Genomic DNA, 25,304 nt, shown 5'->3' with positions numbered 1-25,304 from the left:
AACAAGATGATCATACCTACACTAAAGATGGGAATGGAAAGATAATTGGCCACCCCCTAAATAGAGGTAAAAAGAGATATAAGGCAGATATTGTAGAATAATGAAACTTTTACATAGGATAGTGACGGCACTAAACCATCTGTATAGTGATGTATACCAGCTTCTTCCCCAACTGAAATCAGAACATACCTTGGCTGTTCAGGAGTGGTGATGTCATTTTCATGCTCTTTGATAAAATTCCCAGAAGAGAGATGCTGCCACTTTCCCTTTTGTTCTCCTAAATAGTGCAGTGATGTTACCTATCTCATAGGTCTCTGCACAGCTTTTTTTTTCCTTTTTCTTTTTTTTTATTAAGTCATAGCTGTGTACAATAATGCAATCATGAGGTACAATGTTCTGGTTCCATATACAGTCTGAAATATTTTCACCGAACTGGTTAACATAGCCTTCATGGCATTTTCTTAATTATTGTGTTCAAACCCTTATACTCTACACTTAGTAAACTTCATCTGCACCCTTCCAAGATGCACCCTAGGTGTGGACCCACCAATCACCCTCTCTCCACCCTACCTCCCCCTTCCTTCCCCTCCCTTTCCCCCTTCCCCATATTCTTGTACTGAGATTGGGTTGTAGCCTTTGTATGAAAGCTATAAATTAGTTTCATATTAGGGCTGAGTACATTGGGTACTTTTTCTTCCATTCTTTGGATACCTTGCTAAGAAGAATATTTTCCAGCTCCATCCATGTAAACATGAAGGAGGTATAGTCTCCATCTTTCTTTATGGCTGCATAATATTCCATGGTGTACATATACTACAATTTATTAATCCATTCATGAGTCAGTGGGCACTTGGGTTTTTTCCATGACTTAGCAATTATGAATTGGGCTGCAATAAACATTCTGGTACAAATCTTTGTTACAGTGCGATTTTTAGTCTTCAGATATATACCTAGTAGAGGAATTATAGGACCGAATGGCAGATCTATTTTTAGATCTCTAAGTATTCTCCAAACATCTTTTCAAAAGGACCATATTAGTTTGCATTCCCACCAGCAGTGCAGAAGTGTTCCCTTTTCTCCACATCCACTCCAATATCTCTGGTTTTGGGATTTTGTGATGTGGGCTAATCGTTCAATATATATAAATCTATAAATATAATTCAGCACATAAATTAAAAAACAAAGACCATATGATTTTCTCAATTGATGCAGAAAAAGCTTTTGATAATATTCAGCATCCCTTCATGATCAGAACACTTAAGACAATGGGTATAGAAGGGACATTTCTTAAACTAATAGAGACCATCCACAACAAACCTACAGCCAATATCGTATTGAATGGAGTTAAATCGAAACCATTTCCACTCAGATCAGGAACCAGACAAGGCTGCCCATTGTCTCCACTGCTCTTTAATATTGTAATGGAAGTTTTAGCCATTGCAATTAGGGAAGAAAAGGCGATCAAGGGTATCCATATAGGGTCAGAAGAGATCAAACTTTCACTCTTCGCAGATGATATGATTGTATATTTGGAAAACACCAGGGATTCTGCTACAAAACTCTTAGAAGTGATCAAGGTATATAGCAATATCTCAGGATACAAAATCAGCACCCATAAATCTGTAGCCTTTTTATATACTAACAATAGCCAAGCTGAAAAAACAATCAAGGACTCTATTCCGTTCACAGTAGTGCCAAAGAAGATGAAATATTCGGGAGTTTATCTGACAAAGAACGTGAAAGATCTCTATAAAGAGAACTATAAAACTCTAAGAAAAGAAATAGCTGAAGATGTTAACAAATGGAAAAACATACCGTGCTCATGGCTGGGAAGAATCAACATTGTTAAAATGTCCATCCTACCCAAAGCAATATACAATTTTAATGCAATCCCTATTAAAGCTCCATTGTCATACTTTAAAGATCTCTCTTCAGAGAGTTATGACAGATTCAGATTCTTAGATTTTAGCCATATTTCAAAATAGACTTTGGCACCACAGAGATCATTTTAGAGACCTCTTCATACCCATTTAAGCTTTCCTTTCTTATGACATAATGGAGAACCATGGCATAAAACATCAAGGTAAATTCATTTAGAAAAATAAAATTTTCGGGCGGCGCCTGTGGCTCAAGGAGTAGGGCGCTGGTCCCATATGTCGGAGGTGGCGGGTTCAAACCTAGCCCTGGCCAAAAAAAGAAAAGTCTCCCTCAGTTGTATTTAAATAAATGTAATTTAAAAAAGAAAAAGAAAAATAAAATTTTCATGGTTGCCATATATAAGAAGTGTACTAGCCATCATTTCTTCCTGATTTGGAACACAAAAGGAATTTATGGAATCTTCTCAAAGATTGTGGTCATTTTTTTTAATAAATCAAACATTCAGAGAAATTTTCTCTGCCTTCTGAAGTTATCTTCATGTGTTTTTCTGTCCCTGTGTTCCCTAGGAGAAGGGTTTCTGTTAAATAGTTAAGTGATCATCCTCCTTGCTCCAAATTCTTTCCCTCAACTCTGTTGACTTCTTTTTTTAAAACACTACTTAGTTTTTTATTAAGCCACTTTTCCTCCCAAAAGCTTTTATTGCCTATTTGTAACAGCAAACTAGCTTAATCAACTAATTGTTAATTTGTATCATTAAGCAGAATAAAACATTTGAGAAAATTAAAAATAATTTTACATATAGCCTCTTTATAATGCATATTTACTAAATGAACAATGACATTTATTTTTTAAATAAACTAGCAAAAGAAAATCAAAGTTCCCGTAATTCTACAAGCAAGAAATAACCATTGATAAATCCTTCTAGGCCGTTTCCTAGATTATGTGTTTTTTTCATTCACTGAGAAATATTTCATTCCAATAGTTTTATTTTTCTGACTCTTTTTAATAAAAGAGGCATAAACCTTTAAAAAGTATCTTTTTAAGACAGTTTCTTCCTGAACTTATTTGTTGAAAAGAAAATTATCTAAAATAAATTGGATTTAGTTATGTCTGACACTTCTCTCCCATTCCTTTTTTCCCCATTCTTTTTATTCCTTGAGATTTTAATCTTAAGATATCTATTCTAAATGTAATGAACAGATTCATAAAGCTCATGAGGTACTCTTACAAGGAATAAAAGCATTAATATCAATGTTTTTTGTCATAAAATGGTGTTTAGATGTGATTCTCCTTTTCAGAAATATAAAAATGCTCTCACCAGAGTACACATTTAAAAATGACTATTATATGTGATTGCTGCTACATCTTGGCAATTGTGAATTGAGCTGCAGTAAACATATTTGGTTAAAAAGCTCTATTGGAATCGTATCACTCCTCAGATGTTCTGTTAAGCATTCTGCTTTCAAATGCTTTATTAAAATTCTTTTAAATCTCATTTTTCAGGCAAAATAGGGTAACAATGAATTAACAAGATCTAGGATGAATTAGCCAATATCTTTAGTAACCTTCATTAATAGATGCACATTTTAAATGATTTCTAGACATAGCGGTAGCTTGTGATAGTTGTCTTGAGAGAGTCTCTAGAAGGAAGAAAGGAAGCCTTATATTCTGTACTACTTTACTTTCCCAACAAATGTGTTATTTTTTATGTTTTAATTTTTAAATGTTCACTAACTCTCTGGGCTCTAGATTTTTTTCATTTTATTTTCTTATTTAAGTAAAAAAATGTGAAGTTCTATCCTGAAATTGCTGTTTCTTTGAATATCTACCTCTAGTACAGCAAAGCTTATACCACACCATAATGCCTCCTCTAGAAGTAGAACATTAGCACCTTTACAAATGGCAAATGAGAAATCAAGTTAACCAGGCATTTCTATGGCATTTCAGTACAGAATAGGTAAGTTTATGCATTGGCAGATGTTAACATAAACATATCAAGTGAGAATAGACAAAGCATTTTTAAAGCAGCAAAAATAAAGAAATACAAATTGTTAACGTTTACTGCGCATTCTAAGCACATTATCAATATTAACTGACCTAACTACATGATAATTTTATTTTTTCTACTAGGCAAGTAATTTTTTCCTGTTTTATTATCTGTTAGCTTTTAGAGGTATGTGTGTCTGTATGTTCAAGACTGAGGAGACTTTAAACAACTTAACAAACTATCCAACTAATGATAGGATGGAGAATTTAGCTATAGATCTGTCTGGTTCCAAAGCCTAACATTTTTATGTTTATTCCAGTGTTTGCATGAGCACCTTTACAAATGGCAAATGAGAAATCAAGTATTGCAATGCAATACAAAATTGGATATCAAGATTTCAAAGATAATGGAAACTTCAGAGTTGTCCTTCAAAGTCTATTTCCTGCCGCATAGGGACTTGTATCAGGCATAGCATACATATAGCATTTGCATTAATGACTAGGCCCATTGTTCTAATCACAGTTTCCTTTAAGTTAATATAATTTGTCCTGGATTCCAAACCTAAACAAAAATATCCTTTCTTTTCTCCTATGATAAGAATTTGCTTTTTAAAAAACAAAAGTAGCTGCATTTGTAAATTCTTCAAAATGAATAGAACAAATTCTTTTCTTTTAGAAGTTTCTTTTGTGCAGAATCCTTTACTTGGTACCACCATCCTCAAAATTATGATCATTGATCTTGTTGCTTTAGCAGATGAGCCATAAGTCGCTGAGCACTACTTGTGCACTGTGAGCTGCTTCTAAGCCAATTACAACCTAGGGCTGGATTTCTTCTTGAGATCCTATGTTCAAAGATGGAATGGACTACCCAGGAGAAAGAGGTTTACCTTCTGTAGATCCATACAGATCTGAGCAAGACTTTGTGGGGAGGTCCTTAAGAGGATTTTAAACTTGGAACAATTAACTGAATAGTCCTTAGCATTCTTCCATAGATCCTTCCAAATCATAGATTCCATATTTTACTGGCCCTAACTGAACAGGGAAGTAGTGACCCTTCAGTACTTTATCAGTATCCTACTCAGTACTACTGATTAAATAGTAACCCTTCTCCTCAGTTATATCAGTGATCATTATTTTCTTTTAGTGTATTTTAGTAGTATTCCCAATGAAGGCAGCTTAGATTGTGTTTCCATTTGTGGGCCATTGAAGTGTGTATTACAGGATTGTGGCATTGATCTTCCTTTTCAGGGCAGTGCCATGTGTGCATATTTACAGACAGAACAGCTTCATCTCTTTGAATTTGTCTTTGAAAGGATATCTGTCTAGAATTTGTTTTCTGCTTTAAACATTTATCCTGTATTGTTGGCCTATCAGTAACAGCTGCTTCTTCTCTAACAGAGAACAACGTTGGAGTCCTAAAAGTATCAGAGGCATGGAAAAGAACACCCCCAAACCCAGTGCTAAATAAACTATTCATAGCTGACCTGCTTCTGGGTTGGGGTTCCATCCACGCAGAGCAGCTCCATCTCTGTGATCAATTGAAAGTCAGCCCTCAACACAGGGTTTGTAAAAGAAAATAAAACAGAAAAGAACAAAATGAACATCCCTAGCCAGAGATTCTTTGGAATAATTTTAATAATTTTCTCTTTGAGAGTCAGAATGATTATCAGTTTACTGTTTATCTTATTAAAGTAAAATATTCTCTGCCTGCAGTTTTGAGCCTCTCTGTCATTTTTCCACACTCTTATATGCTATAATTTTCTTTTTGTAGTCATAGTTTTTATAAATAAGCTCATGATGTTGATCATGGAGATCTAAGGAGTACAATTCTCTGCATAATGGTTTAACTTCGTAAAATAGCTCTTAGTTTTCAAAAATAATATCTATGTAAGATATTTCAAAGTTATTATAGATAGAAGGGTGGTGTTGGGTTTTATATTTTCATACTGTTTTCCTTATGTTCTCTTAGTATATTATGAAGTAACTTCAAAAGCCATTTCATTTGCTTTTGGCTCCTTAATGGAGAATAAAAAAAATATATACTTACTCTCCATATTTTCAAGTTATGTGAATCTTCTTTCAGATACATCTTAAGTGGTCTTACAGAATTTTTCTTAATCCCTTAAAGATTTGTAAGTGACGTTTTATGAAAGCCTGTTACCTGGCAGGATAAAAGCGTGCAATTCCCCCCTACAGCTGTCTCTTCCAAATATACCTGCACAGTAGACTGCATCATTTGTTGAGAGCCTTCTAAAGGAAGGAAACAGTGGGGCACATAGAATGCAATGGGAATATTTACCATGATCATTTGCAACTTGCTATTAAGAAGAAAAAACAAGTAGGCAAAATGTTGACAGTTCTAATAGGACCAAATTCATTCAATTAACAGACACTAAGCATGCATTTAGTGGCAAACATGTAAGGAGAAAGAATTGTAAAGGTGAAGAAGATTCAGTATTTTTCTTCAAGGAGGTCATAGTCAACTGGAAAGCTGTCACGCAAACAGTGACTTAAAGACGGGAGCAGTGGCTGGTGCCTGCAGTCCCAGCTACTTTTGAGGCAGAGGTAGGAGGATCACCTGGGCCCAGTATCTGTAAGAAAAAAAATTAGAGCCACACTAGAGGGAACCCAGAGATAGGATTGTGCCATCTGCCTTGGGGGAGAGTCAGTGAAGCTCTCCAAGTTGTATCTTTCAAATATGGCTGGGCATTTCCAGGCAAGTAAAAGAGAAAAGGACACTTTCAAGTGCATGGCACATTTTGGAAACAGCAAGTCAAGTGGTAGGATTAAGTGAGGGTGTGCTGGGAGTAGAGGCTAAAGGGAGGGAAGAGTTGGGGGAGCCAGAGAGTGACATGGTTACCTTCGTGATTTAGAAAGACTCCTTTTGGTTTTCTAACAGTAGTAAAGCCAACAGCATGAACCTGAAAGCAGGAAGACCAGTTGCAGAGCAGTTGCAGTAATCCAGGTTAGGAAGAATGAGGGCCCACATCGTGGCTGTGGCAATGAAAAAGAGAATTAGACAGCAGAATCGATGGGTTCTGAGTGCCGGAGATTCATATGAGTAAGATGTAAGCCTTACCCTCAATGAACTAGCAACATAGTAAGGAAAGCATGTAAAACTACCAACCTTGGCATGCAATGGTAATTCAAAGTGCCACATTCGAATAGTTTTCATCCTATGAGTCCTGGACTCTGGTGGAAAACCCGGGACATTTTTTTCTGGGAAAGATTTCAACAATTGGGAGAGTTTCAATCCCAGTTATTCTTATTGTGAATGATTAGAAAGGAAAGAACATAAGATTAGAAAAATACTAAGATGTGGTTGATAAAGCAGATGGCAGCAAAGGAGAAGGTATTTTTGCAATGAAACTTGTAGAGATGAGGGAAAGCAAACCCAGGCCACCAAAACTGTAGTCTGGCAACTCCTGTGAAGAAGAAGAAAGCCAGAGATGGGTGGAGCGAACTGACAGCATCTGTGTTGGCGCGGCGTGGTGCTGGGCAGCAGCACTAAGCTGCCCAGTGCCATTCTGGGGATTGGTGAGTGCATTTGAGAAGCATCTGCCAAGAATAGCAAGTTTCCCCAAATCTTCTTCCATCTCATGCATCCAAATTATTGTACATTTCAGCCGTCTCTGCAGAACTGAGGTGACAGAGTTAATACAACTGTAAGTTATGAAGTGTAAGCTTGGAGAACCAGGCACAGAAGGGAAATCCATGCACATACTCACGTATATGTCATTTGCAGCAAAGCAAAATTAATTTGATTGGAATATATCAGACTGTAGGAAAGAGAGATTCTGTCTAGGAAATAAGGGAGAGTATTACTGGGAATTAGTAGAGGCCATTTTCACTAACTTAAAGTGTTCAAAGGGCGTTTTGTACTTTTCCTCTTAAATACGCTTTTTCATTTAGTAAATGTGACGGTATTTATAAGGAATTTCATAGGTTCAGTTCTGACCTGCTTTTTCTAAAATTTTATTCTCTTTTAAGTCTTTAATTGAAAATTACAGGCTCAGCACCTCTATAGCTCAAGTGGCTAAGGCACCAGCCACATACACCAGAGCTGGCGGGTTCAAATCCAGACCGGACCTGCCAAACAACAATGACAACTACAACCAAAAAAATAGCCAGGCATTGTGGCAGGCGCCTGTGGTCCCAGCTTCTTGGGAGGCTGAGACAAGAGAATCACTTAAGTCAGGAGTTGGAGGTTGCTGTGAGCTGTGATGCTACGGCACTCTACCAAAGGCGACAGCTTGAGGCTCTGTCTCAAAAAAAAAAAAGAAAGAAAGAAAGAAAATTACAGATTTTTATAGATTCTATAGAATCACAGATTCTCTAGACCTGTATTTCAAAAGTTTCATATGTGCAAATTTATATGGAAACCCAAAAGAGTAAGGAATTCATTCTGCCCAGAAAGGAACATAGGAAAGGGATGCAAGGAGAAGTAACATTTTAATTGGCCCTTACACATGAGAAAGATTTCACCAGGGATCAGCAGCAGAAAGGAATTCTAGGCAGAGGTGATTGCCTTATGAAAGCATAAATACACATAGCATTTCAGGAATAGCAAGGAGAGTCTGGAGAATAAGGGGAAGAGGTAAGAACCGAAGCTGAAAATACTCATTAGGGTATTCCATGAGAGGCTCCCGGGAACTCACTAGGAAAATTCAACATAATTTTTGTCAGAGGTTAGGTTTAAAACATTTGGAATGGATGAGGCCTACTAAAATTGAGTTCTTTTCCTTCTCAAAAATGGTAGTAATTGTTGATTTTTTGAACCCCGTACGGTTCCATTATTCCCGTGAAAATCGGTAGTTCTCGTGGTAAGGAAATGTTTTAGGAATTGTTGATAATAGATATGTCAACAACTTCCAATTGCATAATGCCCTTAGAAAGATACAAATCTTTTTTCATGTGTTTTCTTTCATATTCCAGAAATAGTATTGGCAGATGTTCAGAGAAGACCAAAATTTGCCAGAACATATTCTTTAAAACCCCAGCTCACCTCTTTATGGAAGCAGTCTTAGATGAATCTCTTGCATGTCATTCAGACTATATTACCTGACTTTGGTGTCTGTCTGCATCATGTTATGAATTATATGCATGTTTATGAAAAAAAAGAGTTTTTGTTCCTTTCCAGAACTTGCTCAAATACTATCATTTGACCTGAATCATAATTTTGATATTCCAACTTGCTTTTAGTCAAAACTTTACTTCCAGATCTTTATTAATACTTCCGCAAGGGATTAAGAAACTTCACAACATAGGAATTGAAATACAACATCGTTTTAAAAACATAAATTCATGAATGACACTGAAGATAAAATGTAGTGCTATTTATAGGCCTAACCTCATTCTTAAAATCAAATCCACCCTTCATTCCAGCTAGGAACTTCATAGTTAAACAATGCAAGTGACAAGATCTTAAAACCATGGGTAATACCTTTATTGTTTTAATCAAATCAGATATAAAAATTTAAGCCTGGTCATAGTTGGATGACAGATTTCACCAATGGAATATAAAGACTTTGCTAACTGGTTATTTAGAGCAACACCAAAATTGATGTTGATTATATTTCAAATTCCAAAGCTTGCTCATACACCCAAATAATAATGCTTTCCCTCTCCCCTGACTACAAACTTACTGAAGGAGAGCAAGTTAATAGTGGGCAAATTTTTCCACAATTTACTGCGTGGGCTTAGTAATGGAAAATAAATGAGGGGCTTTGGTTTACCTCAGTTGGCCAGCCTAGATACCACAGTAAAAATCTAGAAACAACATTTCATGTTACCAAGGAACAGGATGAAGTTAGTTTGATCATGCATCTCTGGGATACCCTGAGTTTTGTGTCTTTCAGTTATAGTTATTACTGCCAATAGCATCTTGTTATGTGGTTCTGGAATAGATTCTATGTAGGGTACCTGAAGGTCCTTTCCCTACCCTGCCAACCAAATAGCCAGTGCTATTTTTATATAGAGCCTGGCAGCCTGTAATTTCCATGACTGTTATTTAGAATGAGTTGGCAAGTTCAACCAGATTTTATGAACATCCTTGGCATTGTCAGTAAAGACCAGAAGTTGAGGAAAGTTACTTTTTCTCAGATGGATGGAGGACTTTTTTTTTTTAAGATTTTGTAAGATAATTAAAGGATATATTCGATCCATTTTTTTAGGCCAGGTATCAACCAAAGATCATTTTTATTAAACAATTCTTCACCTGTAATTAGCTTGCAAGATGTGAAACTATTTCTTTTGTCTTCACAAAGCTAATTTTAGATGTATCCTGAGCTGCTTTTTAATATGCTTCAGTAAAGCATGCCTATCCATAGGGATACCTGCTCTATTGGTAAGTGTAAATATTTTCATTCTGATTATTTATTTTTACTTCAGAGCCCCAAGGCTTTGCAGGAGCATTGAACCTACCACTGGCACTTCCCTCTACTCACTCCTTCAATCATCACAGACTGCCCCAGCTCTAAGGAACTTTCCACATCACTCCCTTGTTTCACAAATGAAAAGATTAACACTGAGGGGAATTCGCTGACTTTTCCCTTCCCAAATTCCATTTGCATAGCTCTTTAATAAGAACTAGAACTAAAACCCAGTTCTCTTGCATTCTGTTATACTATTTTTTCTATGCTACAGAGAGGTTAAATGTATCTCCTTCATCTTTCTCCTTCTGTATTTGAAGACTTAATTTTCCCTTGGTGAACAGTTGAAAGCAAGTGAAAAATGCAGTTCATTTCCTAAATTAGGAGTGAGAGATCTCAGTCCACAAGAGATATTTTTATTTTTTTTTATTTATTTATTTATTTATTTATTTATTTATTTATTTATTTTTGTAGAGACAGAGTTTCACCTTATGGCCCTCAGTAGAGTGCCATGGCATCACACAGCTCACAGCAACCTCCAACTCCTGGGCCCAAGCGATTCTCTCGCCTCAGCCTCCCCAGCAGCCGGGACTACAGGCGCCCGCCCCAACGCCCGGCTTTTTTTTTTTTGTTGCAGTTCGGCCGGGGCCAGGTTCGAACCCACCACCCTCAGTATATGGGGCCAGCGCCCTACCGACTGAGCCATACAAGAGATATTTTTAAGATCTGCCCTTTTGACACAGACATACATTCTTATTACATTTGATTTTTTTTTCTTTCTTACTACATTTGAAAGAGAGAACATAATAATAGTAAATTCTCTAATTCAGGCCCCTTCCCACCAGATATACTCCTTTTTAGTTTTTAAAAGATGGAAGTAAGTGTGTCACAATCAGGATAATAGTTCAGGTACTTATAATATATTTTAGATGATAGATATAAAAGCATATACATCCTTTTGAGAGAGTCACATCATATAACTTAGAAGAATTTCAAAGTAAACTTCTTTCCTCTTGCATTAAACATTAGCATTTCAAAGGTACAAAAAGCATATTCCACCAGATGTTTGGTTCCATTATTTTATACAAAAAAATCTTAGCTTTATATGGTCTTATTAAGCATATGGAAATATTATGTCAGACAAGCACTTTGCTGAAAATAAAATGATTTCTAAATATAAATAGATACTGTTTTAATGATCATCAAACTCATTCCAAGCATGTATTTCAATTTGTAGACATATGCATGTTATTTTTAGAGAGCTTTTTAACTCTGAATCATTTTTTGCCTTAACTTATCATTGAAAAAGAAATTTCTAATGGGTGAAATGACATTAATAGTTCCTTTTTCAAAGATTCAAAGAAAAGATAGTGATTAAAAAATGAAGGCTTTTGGGCGGCGCCTGTGGCTCAGTCAGTAAGGCGCCGGCCCCATATGCCAAGGGTGGCGGGTTCAAACCCAGCCCCGGCCAAACTGCAACAAAAAGCCGGGCGCTGTGGCGGGCGCCTGTAGTCCCAGCTGCTCGGGAGGCTGAGGCAAGAGAATTGCGTAAGCCCAAGAATTAGAAGTTGCTGTGAGCCGTGTGACGCCACGGCACTCTACCCCAGGGCGGTACAGTGAGACTCTGTCTCTAAAAAAAAAAAAAAAAAAAAAAATGAAGGCTTTTTAAAAAATTGCTGTTTTGTACTTTTCATCACCATATTTGTTTTGGAAAATCACTTCGTTTAAAAATGACATCAAATAAAAAGGAATCTAAACACAGAATGATTCTGCTAGAAGCCAGGGTAGTAGTTCCTTTGGTGGGAGCAATGACTAACAGTGGTCCCAAGGGTACTTTTGGGTGACAGTGATACTCCACTACTTTGGGTGCTGGTTACATGGTTGTGTTCAGACTAAGTGACAGTTATATGAACATTTCTGTGTATATATTATATTTTAGTTCAAAGTGGAAAAAATTGTGATGCCAAAGCCTACGAAACTTGCCCCATATGACTTAAAAACAGAGGACTAATGTTGTCATATACTGTTTAGAAGAATAGACTGAAAAATGTGACAGATTGCTTCGTTTTTTTAAATCCATCCTATATTCTATCAGGAATTCAGATGTTAAAGGAGTAACTCTTTTACCAGTTCAAGGGAAAATATGTATAATGTTTAATTATATTTGTCATTAGGGGAAAAACAGGACCTTACCCTGTCTTTTGAGTTTCTGGAATGTGGAATCTTTTTTGTCTTACAGTATATTCTAAACATAAGTATACCATCTATAGACTGTCTTTTAATAAAATGAAGTATAACTCACTTCTACATACAGTGTTCTTCACATTTATTTATGTGGTTGATAAATACATGTAGATGACTTGTTATTTTTTCCTGTGTCTTGGAAACAAGAAAAAATATTTACTTTGTAAATCATCTTTGACAGGTTGCCTCTGCCGGAGCAGACGTTCATAGGCTACTGGACAATTGGTCAGGCAGGAAGTGGAATGCAGAAACTCTTGTGTCCCACAGAAACTCGTCATATAGACATAAAGGTTGATATCTTCATTATTTCCTCTTAAAATAGTGAATCTTACAAATTTTTCTGTATCTTCCCTGGAGAAAATTCATACAATCTCAGAAATAATTTGTTCTGACATTATTTTAGCTAATGCTCTAATTTTCACATCAGCTTAGCTTCTGCATAGACAATTCCTAATGGCCAGATAGAATTGTTAAGAGTTAATGTGTATTTCAGGTGAGTCGGGTATTATATATATTTTTTCCTATGGCAGTTACTCCGTATATTTTTCCTTCTTGTTTGTTTAAAACTTTGTGCTTTTTTAGTCTTTGACCTCTTTTTAGCTATACATTGTTGATAGGTGCTGTCTCGGTGTGAAAAGATAAAGGAAAGGAGTATTAGTCACTAACTGGTTGCAATGGAAATCAGTCTAGGTATTTCAAGCAGAGAGTGATTTACTGTAGCAAAGCAGGTGTTTATAAAATCATTAGTAAGGAGGAACAGAAGTCAGGAGCAGCACTGGAGCACTAGACTTGTAGTTTCTAGATCAGTGTTTCTGCTTCTGCCGCCATCCTTGTTGCTTGGGGGGTATACAGTAAAGCAGGGACAGCATACTTTCTCTCTCTTTTTCTTTTTTTTTTTTTTTTGAGACAGAGTTTCATTGTGTCACCCTCGGTAGAGTACTGTGGCATCACAGCTCACAGCAGCCTCCAACTCTTGAGCTTAAGTGATTCTTTTGCCTCAGCCTCCCAAGTAGCTGGGACTACAGGCATCCGCCACAACGCCCAGCTATTTTTTGGTTGCAGTTGTCGTTGTTTGGCAGGCCGAGGCTGGTTTGAACCAGCCAGCCCTGGTGTATGTGGCCAGCGCCCTGACTGCTGAGCTGTGAGCGCTAGTCACACACTTTTTCTCTAAAGGACCAAACAGTAAATATTTGAGGCTTTGCAGTCATATAGGTTCTTTCACAACTACTCAGCCCTGCCACCATGCCACAAAAGCAGCCCTGGCAATACATAAACAAATGGGGATGGCTGTGTGTCTATGAAATAATATTTATGAAAACTGGTAGTGCGTAAGACATGGATGGCCTGTAGGCCACGTCAACTCCTTCAACAGAGCATAAAATCTGACTGCTCCTATCAGTTAGCACCTCCTTGTCTGCTATCACTGCACGAAGATGATCACTACCTCTTGTCTGTCTTCCAAACCATACAAGTGCATTTAATTGGCAGAAGCTAAATCACTTCCAAAACCCTTTCCCAGGGAAATGTGAGAAACGCAGTTTAGTCTTCCAGCCCCTGAGATATAAACTAGATAGAAAGGGTAGTGGGGGGGCGGCGCCTGTGGCTCAGTGAGCAGGGTGCCAGCCCCATATACCGAGGGTGGTGGGTTCAAACCCAGCCCTGGCCAAACTGCAACAAAAAAATAGCCGTGCGTTGTGGCGGGTGCCTGTAGTCCCACTACTCAGGAGGCTGAGGCAGGAGAATCGCCTGAGTCCAGGAGTTGGAGGTTGCTGTGAGCTGTGTGACACCACGGCACTCTACGGAGGGCAATAAAGTGAAACTCTGTCTCTACAAAAAAAAAAAAAAAAAAGAAAGGGTAGTGGGGACATGGGTACCAGTATCTAACCCAAACATTTTGGTTAAGGACTGTAGGGCATGAAAATCATTGAAAATATGTTCACAATATAGCATTCTTTCAAGAAGTCATATCTAAGTATCCAGAACTAATATCTATAACATTAATTTAGCTCCTTTGCTTATGTTTATACTGAATAATTATTGCCATATGTAAAATACTGCAGCTTTCTTAAGTAACACTAGTTGTTATCAGTAAGTTTGGTTTTGTTCTATTTCAAATGTCACATTTTTTAATACTTAGTTTAAAAGACTAAGGTTCTTCAACCATTACATTTCTATATAATGGTGTAAGAATAATTCTTCACAACAGAAATATACCAGGCTCTGGTTCATTCATTTACAAATTATTCTCCTGGTTTGGACAGCTCTGGATCTAGTACTTGGAGTTCAAAAGTAGCTCTTGGCTTAGAAAGGAATAAAGTAATGAGAAATCCTGTGGGATTTCGCATCTGGTAAATTTTGTAAGTAAATAGAAAAAGTGAGAAATAAGATGCCACATATGAAAGGATGTATAAATGCAAGTACATGGTATTATTATCGTTATAAGTACTATGTCAGTCAGTAAATTGGATCTATTAGATACTTTAATACATATTTAGGAAGAATAGTAGCTTTTCTATGCTTTGATGACTACTCAAATTGTTTAACTGGGATGACTACTTTGTTATAGGGTGCAGTACTTATAAACATACAGGAATATCCAATAGAAAGACAAGAAGAAAGATCCCTAAACTTTTCTGAAGAATGTGCCTCCTGGAAGTTACCATTGGATGAAATTAATTTAATCTGTGACATTGCTCCATCATGTGGTATGTCAGTTTATTCTTTTGATCTTTCTTTCCTACATAGATTTTTTTTTTTTTAAGGAGATTAAAATAACCTCCAGACATCAAAAAGTGTATGACAGACTTGGCGCGTGTCTTTTTTGGATTGGATAGCAATTATACACATATGTAATTTAAAACTAATTTCCTCTAACAACCTAACACAATAGTGGAATCCACATAAGCACTGCTGAGTTTGTATGCATATGTCTGTTTCTCATTACAATTGTAGCACAAAGTTAAACACACCCAGGCATGTGCTAAAAATAGAAGGGAAAAAGAAAAAGGAGAAATGTAGGATTTTTTTTTTTTTGGCTAAGATTCCATTTTGGTGATTACATGAACCGTAAAAAGTAGGATTGGAATGATTTGCAATTATTAAACTTATCATTGTAAAGAATTGCAGATAAGGGATATGAATTTTTGTAATCTACATTTCGAAATGTTGAAATCTACATTTCAACAGTACTGGACATTCACATAGTGGTGCTTGGGTGCCTCTTGCCGAAGTTCCTCAATTGGTGTGAGGTATTTAGACGATATAAACAGAAGTGGTGGCTGGGGGAAGGGAGTCTCTAATTTGACTAAAATGGAAATTGTTAAGGCAAATATCAGTATCTCGTTTGTGCCTGTAAATTCACTGCATATTATTTTTTCCCAAAATCTGCTATTTCAAATAAAAATATATGCTGTTAAGAATGTACAGGGTTGGGTTTTATTTATGTTGAAACCACAGACTAAACAGTTCTTAATGCCTATAATAAGAGGGAACAATTAATTAATAAATTATTAAGCACATTTCTGTTAATACATTCACCATATTTCTAGTCCCCTATACTATGCAAGGAGGTGCTCTCAATAAATGTTGAATTGAGCTCATTTGTGTTGATAATGGAAGCATTTAAAAAGATCCATAAATTATAAATTCTGTGATTGTATCTGCCATTTAGAACTATAACACAAAATTTGCATTGTTTTCTAAATAATGTGTCTTCTTCAGCCCTGTAGTTGACTTGTGTTTCCAACCAATGTTAGCTTATTTGTTTAAATTTACTGTATCAGTATATATAATATGAATGACATATGTATACGTAATATTGTACGTCTATAATATCGTGGACATGGCACACATTCACACATACGTATAACATACACACAAGTGTTCCAGATTTTCCAGAATAGTCTCGAATGTAAATGTCATGTCTCATTGTCATATGTTATGTCTTTTTGTTGTTGTTGTTGTTGTTGTTTTGTTTTGTTTTCAGCTTTTGGCCGGGGCTGGGGTTGAATCCTCCACCTCTGGCATATGGGGCCAGCGCCCTACTCCTTTGAGCTATAGGCGCTACCCCATATGTTATGTCTTAATTGGGAGGTCAGAAAATATGACCACTGTGAAACAGATACCTGGGTGATGGGTGGTAGTGACAGTGTTTATGACAGAAAAGCAGCTTCATCTCTTGCCTCAAATGTGCTCACATAAGAGATGATGAGAAACTTGGTTCAGAGCCTGGCTACTCCAAGGGAGGACCTGAAGCCAGCAGCATTGGCCTCTCTTGGGAGTTTGTTGGAAAGACAGAATCTGAAACCCCACCCTGGACTCCCTGCATCAGAATGTGCATTTTTATTAGGTCACTAGGTTACTCACAGGCATTTGAAAATTCAAAAGGCACTGACACAGAATTCAGAAAATGGACTTATGCAGGTACCCAATTTGAAAAGACAGATTTATAATAATACTCAAATATGAGCACAAGTTTAGAAACAAAGATCCATATAGCTAAGATTTAAGAAAATGGAATTACTTAACTGTCTAGAAAATGTGAGATTAGCAAACAGATGATACTGACTGACCAACTGTTGTCCATCTAAACCTACAAGAGAACAGGAGAAAACAGATCTTCACTGGAGCACAAAAGATTTTGCTGTCTTACAAGGAAGAATTTCCTAACAGTGAGAATTGTTAGTTATGTATTTAATGGTGTTAGCTCAAGATATTGTGGCATTCTTATGGGAACAAATAGATAATTCATTTTCTCAAGTAGATAGGTGTGGCCCTATCTATGTTTAGGGTGAGAACTAAGTTGCTTCTCCTGGTTGGTTCATCTATAAACCATCTACTGAGTTCCAACTGGATGCTCAACTTCATGATTCAGTGAAGCCAAAGACTAAACAGTTCTTAATGCCTGTAATAAGACAGAACAATTAACTCAGAAAATTGGTTCAAACTACAGAATGAACACCTTTTTGTCATTTCAGAAAATGAAGAAAATACTCTGTATATAGTTACGTGCAATCCTGTTTGCTTATACTTTATGAATATGACTGGTAAAAGTGGCTACTTTGTGGACCTTTTTGACATCTTCCCAAGAACAGCCAGTGGAGTCTGGCACCCGTTTGTGACAGTGGCACCACTGGGAAGTCCCCTCAAGGGTCAAGTGGTTCTCCATGAGCAGCAGGTAATGCACACTAGGGTACTCCCATGCTATAGTTATGTGAAGAGTAACTTATGTGAGGGAATAGGCAAGAGTGATTAGCAACCTGTGACTGAAAGTACGTGGGTTTTTGTTTTTGTTTTTGTTTTTGAGACAGTCTCACTATGTTGCCCTAGGTAGAGTGCCGTGGCATCACAGCTCACAGCAAACTAGGCTTAAGTGATTCTCTTGCTTCAACCTCCCAAGTAGCTGGGACTACAAGCACCCGCCACAATGCCTGGCTATTTTTTGTGGCAGTTGTCATTGTTGTTTAGCTGGCCTGGGCCAGTTTCAAACCCAGCAGCCTTGGTGTATGTGGCTGGCACCATAACCACTGTGCTACGGGCACCAAGCCAAAGTACATGTTTTCTTAGAGATCAAGGAGCAGACAAGAAGGGACAGGTCAGCAGTTGTATTTTGTCAGTACCACAAAGGCTAGTATCTTCCTTCCTGCAGAGATGTCAACACGACCTATAAGTCTGGAAACGGGTAAGTCAGGGTTCCTCAACCTCAACACTATTGACATTTGGGGCCAGAGGATTCTTTATTGTAAAGCTTGTACTCTCTTTGGGAAGATAGACAATAAATACGTAAACCAACAAATCAACACACCAGTTTCAAGTAGTGGTAAGTGTTTTATGGTAACTATGTCTGAGGAAGCGATGGGGGTGGGGTTGGAGGACTTGGGAGTGTAAGTAGCATTAAAAAGTGTACTGAGATATCCCATCTTAGGAGATGACAGTTTATTTGAGACCTGTATGCCATTTTTGACATAGAGATAGCCACACAGATTCAATGAAAGATGTAACAGGGAGATCCATTAGTATCTAATCGTGTTCGAGTTTCATCCATTGCTAGGATGGATTAGTGCACTAAGATTGCACTAATGGAAAGTCCAGATGCTCAGAGTCAGGCTAAAAATAATTCCAAACAGAAGATGCAGATCAAAAGACAAGCTGTGTTTCAATTAGTGAGAGTTCTAAAGATCTAAATTAATCTGTACTATATCCATGGAAATGAGTCTAATGTTTTCTGTACCTGCTATTTAGCTGTTATTTACTGAGTCCTATACTAAGCATATTATTCATTTAACAAATGAATATCACATGCTGACCATTGGAAATGCCACATTGAACAAAAAACTCAAAATCTCTGTCCTCAGAAGCTTATGTTCTGGTGCAGAAAAGTGGACAATAAAGAAAATAAATAATTATATCTTACAGTAGAAGATGAGAAGCAAGAGATTGAAAGATTACAATTTGAAATAAGAGGCAGGGATTGCCCAACTGAGTGAGGATGATATTTAAATAAAAACTTGATGGAAGTGAAGAGGAGAATAGATATCTGGAAGAAAAGAGAACAGATATCAAGGAAAGGGAATAGTAAAGTCAAAGGCCTAGCAGGGGTCCTCAAACTTTTTAAACAGGGGGCCAGTTCACTGTCCCTCAGACTGTTGGAGGGACAGACTATAGTTTAAAAAAAAAAACAAAAAAAAACCTATGAACAAATTCCTATGCACACTGCATATATCTTATTTTGAAGTAAAAAACCAAAATGGAAACAAATACAATCAGACCGCGGCATGTGGCCCGCGGGCCATAGTTTGAAGACCCCTATCCAAGAGGCTGGCACTTGGCTCTTCATTGTTAAAGAAGTGTGGTGGGAAATGTTCAATGGGGGAGGGCGGAGGAAGAGGTAAAGCGAATACTCTGTGGGTTGGAGTGGGGATGGAGTAGCAGGGCATTACGAAGCAGATTACATAGTCTTCAGCCCATTGAAGTTTCTGGGCCCAAACTATGAATGAAAGGGAAGGCATTAGGGTTTTGAGCAGAGGACTAGCATGATCTGACTCATTTTTAAAGGATTTCTCTAGCTGCTCTGTAATGAATTTTCTAAGACAGAATGAGGGAGGCTGGTTAAGACATTTTTGCAGTGACCCAGGTAAAAGACAATGGTCATTTGGAGAAGGGTGGAGGTCATAAATAACAATAGATTCTGGGTATATTTTGAAGATATGAAAAACAGGATTTCCTAACTGATCAGATATATATGTAGAAAGAGACAGTTAAGAGTAACTTTAAGATTTGGGGCCTGAAGGGCAGCGCCTGTGGCTCAGTGCGTAAGGCTCCGGCCCCATATACTGAGGGTGGCAGGTTCGAACCTGGCCCCGGCCAAACTGCAACAGAAAAAAAAAAAGATTTGGGGCCTGAGAAATTTGGATGAACTAGATATAAACTGTGATGGGGAAGGATTCAGTTTGGGAGGAAGTCTCAGATGATGTTTGATTAAATTTGAGATGGCTGTTAAATACGTAGCTGGAGCTCAGTGGAGAGAGGTCAGAACAGGAAACACAAATCTGGGAGTTACTGGCATATGCAGTTTACTTAAAGCCATGAGACTGAAGGGTTTCACCAAGAGACTGAATGTGGATAAGGAAGGAAAGTCCAAGCACTAAGCCTTAGCTCAATAAAATTTTAAGACATTAGGAAAATGAGGAGGAATCAATGACAGTGATGAAGAATGAGTGGCCAGTGGAGTAGATGACTAAATCGAGGAGGGTGGTACTCTGGAAGGCAAGAGATGAATGGCTCAAGGGGAAGGGTCCATTGTTAAATGCTGACAGTGTGTCAGGGAGAGATTACATACATTATCTCATATTATTCTTACAACTGCCCAGTGAGGTAGCTGATATCCATATTTACATATAAGGAAACTGATACTCATTGCGTTCAAGTAACCTTTCCAACAGGTACATAGCAGAACTGAGATTAAAACCAAATTTGATTGACTACCAGAATTAAACTTTACCCAATCTCTCACTCACTACAGATTTTGGGGGAAAGATTCGTTTGAAAAATTAGAAAGTATTCATAATAGGCAATTCTTTTAAATAAAAGAAGCAATACTGTTACATACAAGTATTCAAAGGGAAAACTGTTACCAAGAAACAATACTTTTAGACTATAATCAAGAGGAAAGTATTGCATAAATAACATGTCAGTAGTTCCCCGAGGAAATGTCAACTTTATAACTTTAGTCCTTGCCTAAATTTCATGAATTATGAGTTAATAAGGTTTTTCTGGTTTTGTTTTCACATTTCAATACTTCCACTTTCCCCTAAAAGCAGAATTTATAAATACCCAGATATTGCTTATAAAAATTTGTGTCCAGAAAATTGGAATGAGAATTTTACTTTATAAATTTCCAATAAAATATCAATGCTCTTGGAATAAACTCTATAGCCAGAACAATCTGTCATAAAAAGCATGCAATGTCTTGGTAGTTTATAATTTAGTAACGGAATCAAATGTGAATCAGAATCTAAATTTGGGGTATTTTTTAAAAACAGTCTTGCCAAATTCTTAGCTGTCAGATTATCAAATTTACATATGCAAATTCTTTTAAAGCACCAGATTTTTAGATTCTTAGCAAGTGTTTTATTTTCTCAATAGATCCGATTATTTGGCAACATTGCTGACGAATACTGTGTTCAATTACAATGACTTTCATCAAAGAAAATATGTTTTTCATTATGAACCTGCACATGACTTCCACGGCCCAGGAGTACCTGGTCTCCTGGTGTTCTTACGTGCTGCCTTCCATACTCAGCTGGTCGGGAGACTTCCACTCTGTCTTCTCAACTGCCTCCTCTTTTCCCAGACAGCGTGTCTTGACTGTCTATTTTATAATATGGCCCTGTTAGGATTAGACCTGTTGAATTTCATATAAACAACACAAAGCTGTGAAATTTAACAACTGATAAATAATTCTAGCAGAATAAAAATAAGTGGGCTGCCATCAATTCCTTCTTCCTCATTCTGCCCTAACTGAAGATGAAGCTAAAATATTAAAGAAGTACTCCCGTGAATTCACTTATTACATATCTTTTTAAAATAAGGTTTTGCTACAGATGCATTTCCTCAGTTAGTTTAAGAAGTTATTCAAAAATTCCTCACTAAAATAAAATCTTAAGTGAGGAAAGGAAAACTTGGCCATGCCTAAAAATAAAGACCCTTCCCCCACCTCCCCCTGAGATTATTTATTACATCTGTACAAAGTTTAGAATTTCAGACTTTGGGACATTGAGGTCATCCAGAGGTTACTTTTCTCCCAGTCAAATACAAACAGTAAAATTGCTCACTCGCTTCTCCCTGCCCCCCTTTAGGGAGTGCCAAAGCCACAGTTAACATGTACTCATGTGTGACGCAAAATTCTATTTTTAAACTCAGACAGAATCTATCATTAGTCATTTACAGAAGGAAACCATTAACATCTAAAAGGATGGAGCCACAGAACTCCTTCGTGTTGCCAATTGCTTATAAAACTAATTCTAAATACAGCCATGGCTGGAAATATATACATGTTTTTTGTCACCTAAAAAAATACAGTTTTTTAATTCACTCATGCCAAGTTATGAGCCTATCAGTATTAGACCCTAAAAAGGAAGAAAATGGAAAACTATACTAACTTATTTTTCTTTTTAATCGTTTCTGTTGAATCAACTGCTTATCCTTCTGCGTAATCATTTTTGGAGTAAAACTTTATTTTTAGAATGTTTTTTGCTTAGAAAGGTTAATATTATTCCAAATTGCTTAGGTGCTAAGAATTCGTGTTAATGTTGTACATATTTATCAGACAAGAGGGCTTTCTGCATTAAAATATATTTACTCATGAAAGATTTAATCTAGAATAGAGACTTGGTAAATTTTTAACTTACATGCTTTCTGAAGGAAAACATTAAGACATCACTACCATTTTCAAAACTTTCAAGTGCCAGTGAATAATACTTCTTATATGTTAATTTCTTAAAGAATATTTCTAGCACACATTCTTACATATTACACAGATGATGTATTCTAAAGGTGATGTTTGTGGAAAAAGGAAAGCTTTGTTGATGTGTTTAGTAAAATTTTTTAATACAGCCAAGATTCAAAGTATATGGTATGGAAAAAGATATGTTGTACAAATACTGTTTTAATTCTTGAGTGCTTCAATGATACTACCTTGTGAAATAAATTTGAAACTACACTGTGGGGTATTAGATTTGCAGATGAATCATTAATCTTTTTGCATTTCTTTTTATTTCTCTCAGTGGATTACATAATAGAGGGCAAGGGCCACGATTAATTCACTGTTGTACTCTCCTTTGTGCTTTAAATATAAGCTGTTCAATAAGTTTTATGGAATAAATGAACAAACACTTCATAGTTGGTTGTTTTCTATATTTTTCAAAGTGTATATTAATTCTTTGTGTGCTTTGTGACTTTATTTTTCCTAAAGGAACTTCTTGAAGTGAAAAGTTTATAAAAGTTATAACTAGAAGAACCCCAAATTTAAAACAAAACAAAAAGGAGAAAGAAAGAAAAGACAATTGCATAACAATAAGGCCTGACAAATAACTTGCAGGTGCCCTTTGGCAAAGCTGCTGATTTAATCTTCAAACATCTTTGTATTTTAACTAAAAAACCCAGCTTCTTTGTATCCCCTTAAAATATTTAATCTTTTCTGGCTTTCTCAGTTTTAAGTTATTTCATGTGTTTCTGTTCACGTATTTCAATGCTTGTTGTTTCTTTTCTTAAAAAATTTCTTAATCTCAGTGAGATTACTTCACTGCATAGCAGTGATTAATAACACAGCTGAAGAAATCTCTTGTTTGTACATTAGTACAGCATCAGTTATGAAAGATCTTCATAACTTAAGTGAATTTCCAGATGAAGAAATACTCACTGCTAGTTAGGCTTTTGGACTCCTTCATATTTCTTGCTGAGCTATCTTTACATCTGTTTTGTACCTATTTTTGAATTGAACCTGGATTTATGAAAAAAATAAATGAGATTTCATTATATACAATGTAAGAGAGCTTTCAGCAGAGCATTCTCCAAGTGTAATTTTTATAAAAAATAAACTTTTAAAAATTATCAATCCTCTTAATTTCCTTGTTACTATCTAATAAAATAGATCATGGTTCAGCTAGCTTATATTTAGAAGGGAATGCTTTTAAGATAAAATCTTCAAAGAGAATACCTCCTGCACTACATAATTAGAAATATCTGCATAAAACCACCTAAAACTCCTGTTTTAAAGAAAAATTCTGTATTAAGGAAAATCATTTAGTGTCTTATGCTATCTTTTAAGTATTTCAATATTGTTGTCTTTGCTTTAGTTTATCACTACACCCTACACTCCTAGGTTGCCAAGAGGCTGCTGCTTTTAAAAGATAAGGAACAGGTGGTGCCCGTAGCTCAGTAGGTAGGGCGCCGCATACACCGGGGCTGGCGAGTTTGAACCCAGCCCCAGCCAGCTAAAACAACAATGACAACTGCAACAACAACAACAAAAATAGCCAGGCATTGTGGGTGCCTATAGTCCCAGCTACTAGGGAGGCTGTGGCAAGAGAATCGCTAGAGCCCAAGAGTTTGGGGTTGCCATGAGTTGTAATGCCACACCACTCTAACCAAGGCGCAGCTTGAGCCTTGTCTCAAAAAAAAAAAAAAAAAAAAAAAAAGATAAGAAACAAACCTTGAGCTTTTCTCTTGTCTCTTTATTTTCAGAGTAATGCCATCCTGTTGTTAGACACCACTGGCCAGGCCCTTCGTCGTCTCATCCTTCCTTTAGAAGAGGTTGTATCTCAGAAACCTTCCTGGTGGAACAAGGAGGAAACTGTAAGGAATACCAGATTTGTGCAGTAAATTGCCAAGGATTTTCTCTAGCTCTCTAACCAGAAAGATGCATGCCTGTCCACCCCTTTCAGTGCCTTCAGTTTACTATAGTGCACAAGATAATGCCTGTATTATGCACTTGTAGATATTAACATAATACAAATATGTAGATATAGAAACAGGTAGAATTCAATATCAATAGCTTCTCTTTGTGTCCATCACACTCACATAAAGATTTTCCAGAACTTAACTAAGAATAGAACATTAAGAACTATTTAATTGTAATATTCATGAAATTGAATATTTCAAATCATGCCGTCAGTTTAAGTTTTCCAGTTATGTAGGTATATTTTGGATTTGTACGACAAAACTTTAAGTATGACTCCTGATTTCCCCTATTAAGCTAATATATAAACACTTTAGTCCAACTTGAGAGAATTTATTTTGTCATTCAGAAAAAGGTAAAAGATATAAAATAAGACTTCCCTTCCCTGCAGGACAATATACTTAGGTCTTATAAAACCATGAAAAAAAGAGATTTTTTTTTAACATACCATAAACATACTCAAATCTAAGAAATAAAGTATTTTCCTATCTGTTTATGTTACAATATAAATTCCATGGCTTATCACCAGATAGCATGTTTATTTCTAAATAGCATTTGGTATTATTTAAAAAAAATTATTCTGAAGAGGTCTTAGTACATAGTTTACAGTAATTTCAAAGTATTGTTTAACCCAGGTTACCATAAAAGTCTTAGATTAGAATAACAGCTTCTTTGAGAATCACAGGTTTTACACATTGAAGAACTTTTAAGGGGAAGCAGCTAATGAGAGAAGTGACTGCACCCAACAAATTTAATGTGAATATTTTGTTTTGTTTTTTTCTTTAGGAAACTTATAAAATGTGTAAAGAATTTTCGCACAAAAACTGGCTAGTATTCTACCAAGAAAACGGGTGAGCTCTTCATTTAGA

At 36.5% G+C, this 25,304-nt stretch overlaps 1 protein-coding gene across 1 annotated transcript in view; it reads left to right on the top strand.

The window, feature by feature from the left end:
* VWA8 (von Willebrand factor A domain containing 8) overlaps window positions 1-25,304 on the top strand; it is a 468,998-nt gene that overhangs the window by 279,480 nt on the left and 164,214 nt on the right. The window contains exons 27-31 of the mRNA XM_053563447.1: window positions 12,661-12,769; window positions 15,046-15,184; window positions 17,456-17,655; window positions 24,222-24,332; window positions 25,222-25,286. Coding sequence (XP_053419422.1) covers window positions 12,661-12,769; window positions 15,046-15,184; window positions 17,456-17,655; window positions 24,222-24,332; window positions 25,222-25,286 — 624 coding nt within the window. The remainder of the gene's footprint in view (window positions 1-12,660; window positions 12,770-15,045; window positions 15,185-17,455; window positions 17,656-24,221; window positions 24,333-25,221; window positions 25,287-25,304) is intronic.

The sequence above is a fragment of the Nycticebus coucang genome, chromosome 15, assembly GCF_027406575.1.
Source record: "Nycticebus coucang isolate mNycCou1 chromosome 15, mNycCou1.pri, whole genome shotgun sequence".
NCBI lineage: Eukaryota > Metazoa > Chordata > Mammalia > Primates > Lorisidae > Nycticebus > Nycticebus coucang.
This window is presented reverse-complemented; position numbering and strand designations above follow the sequence as displayed.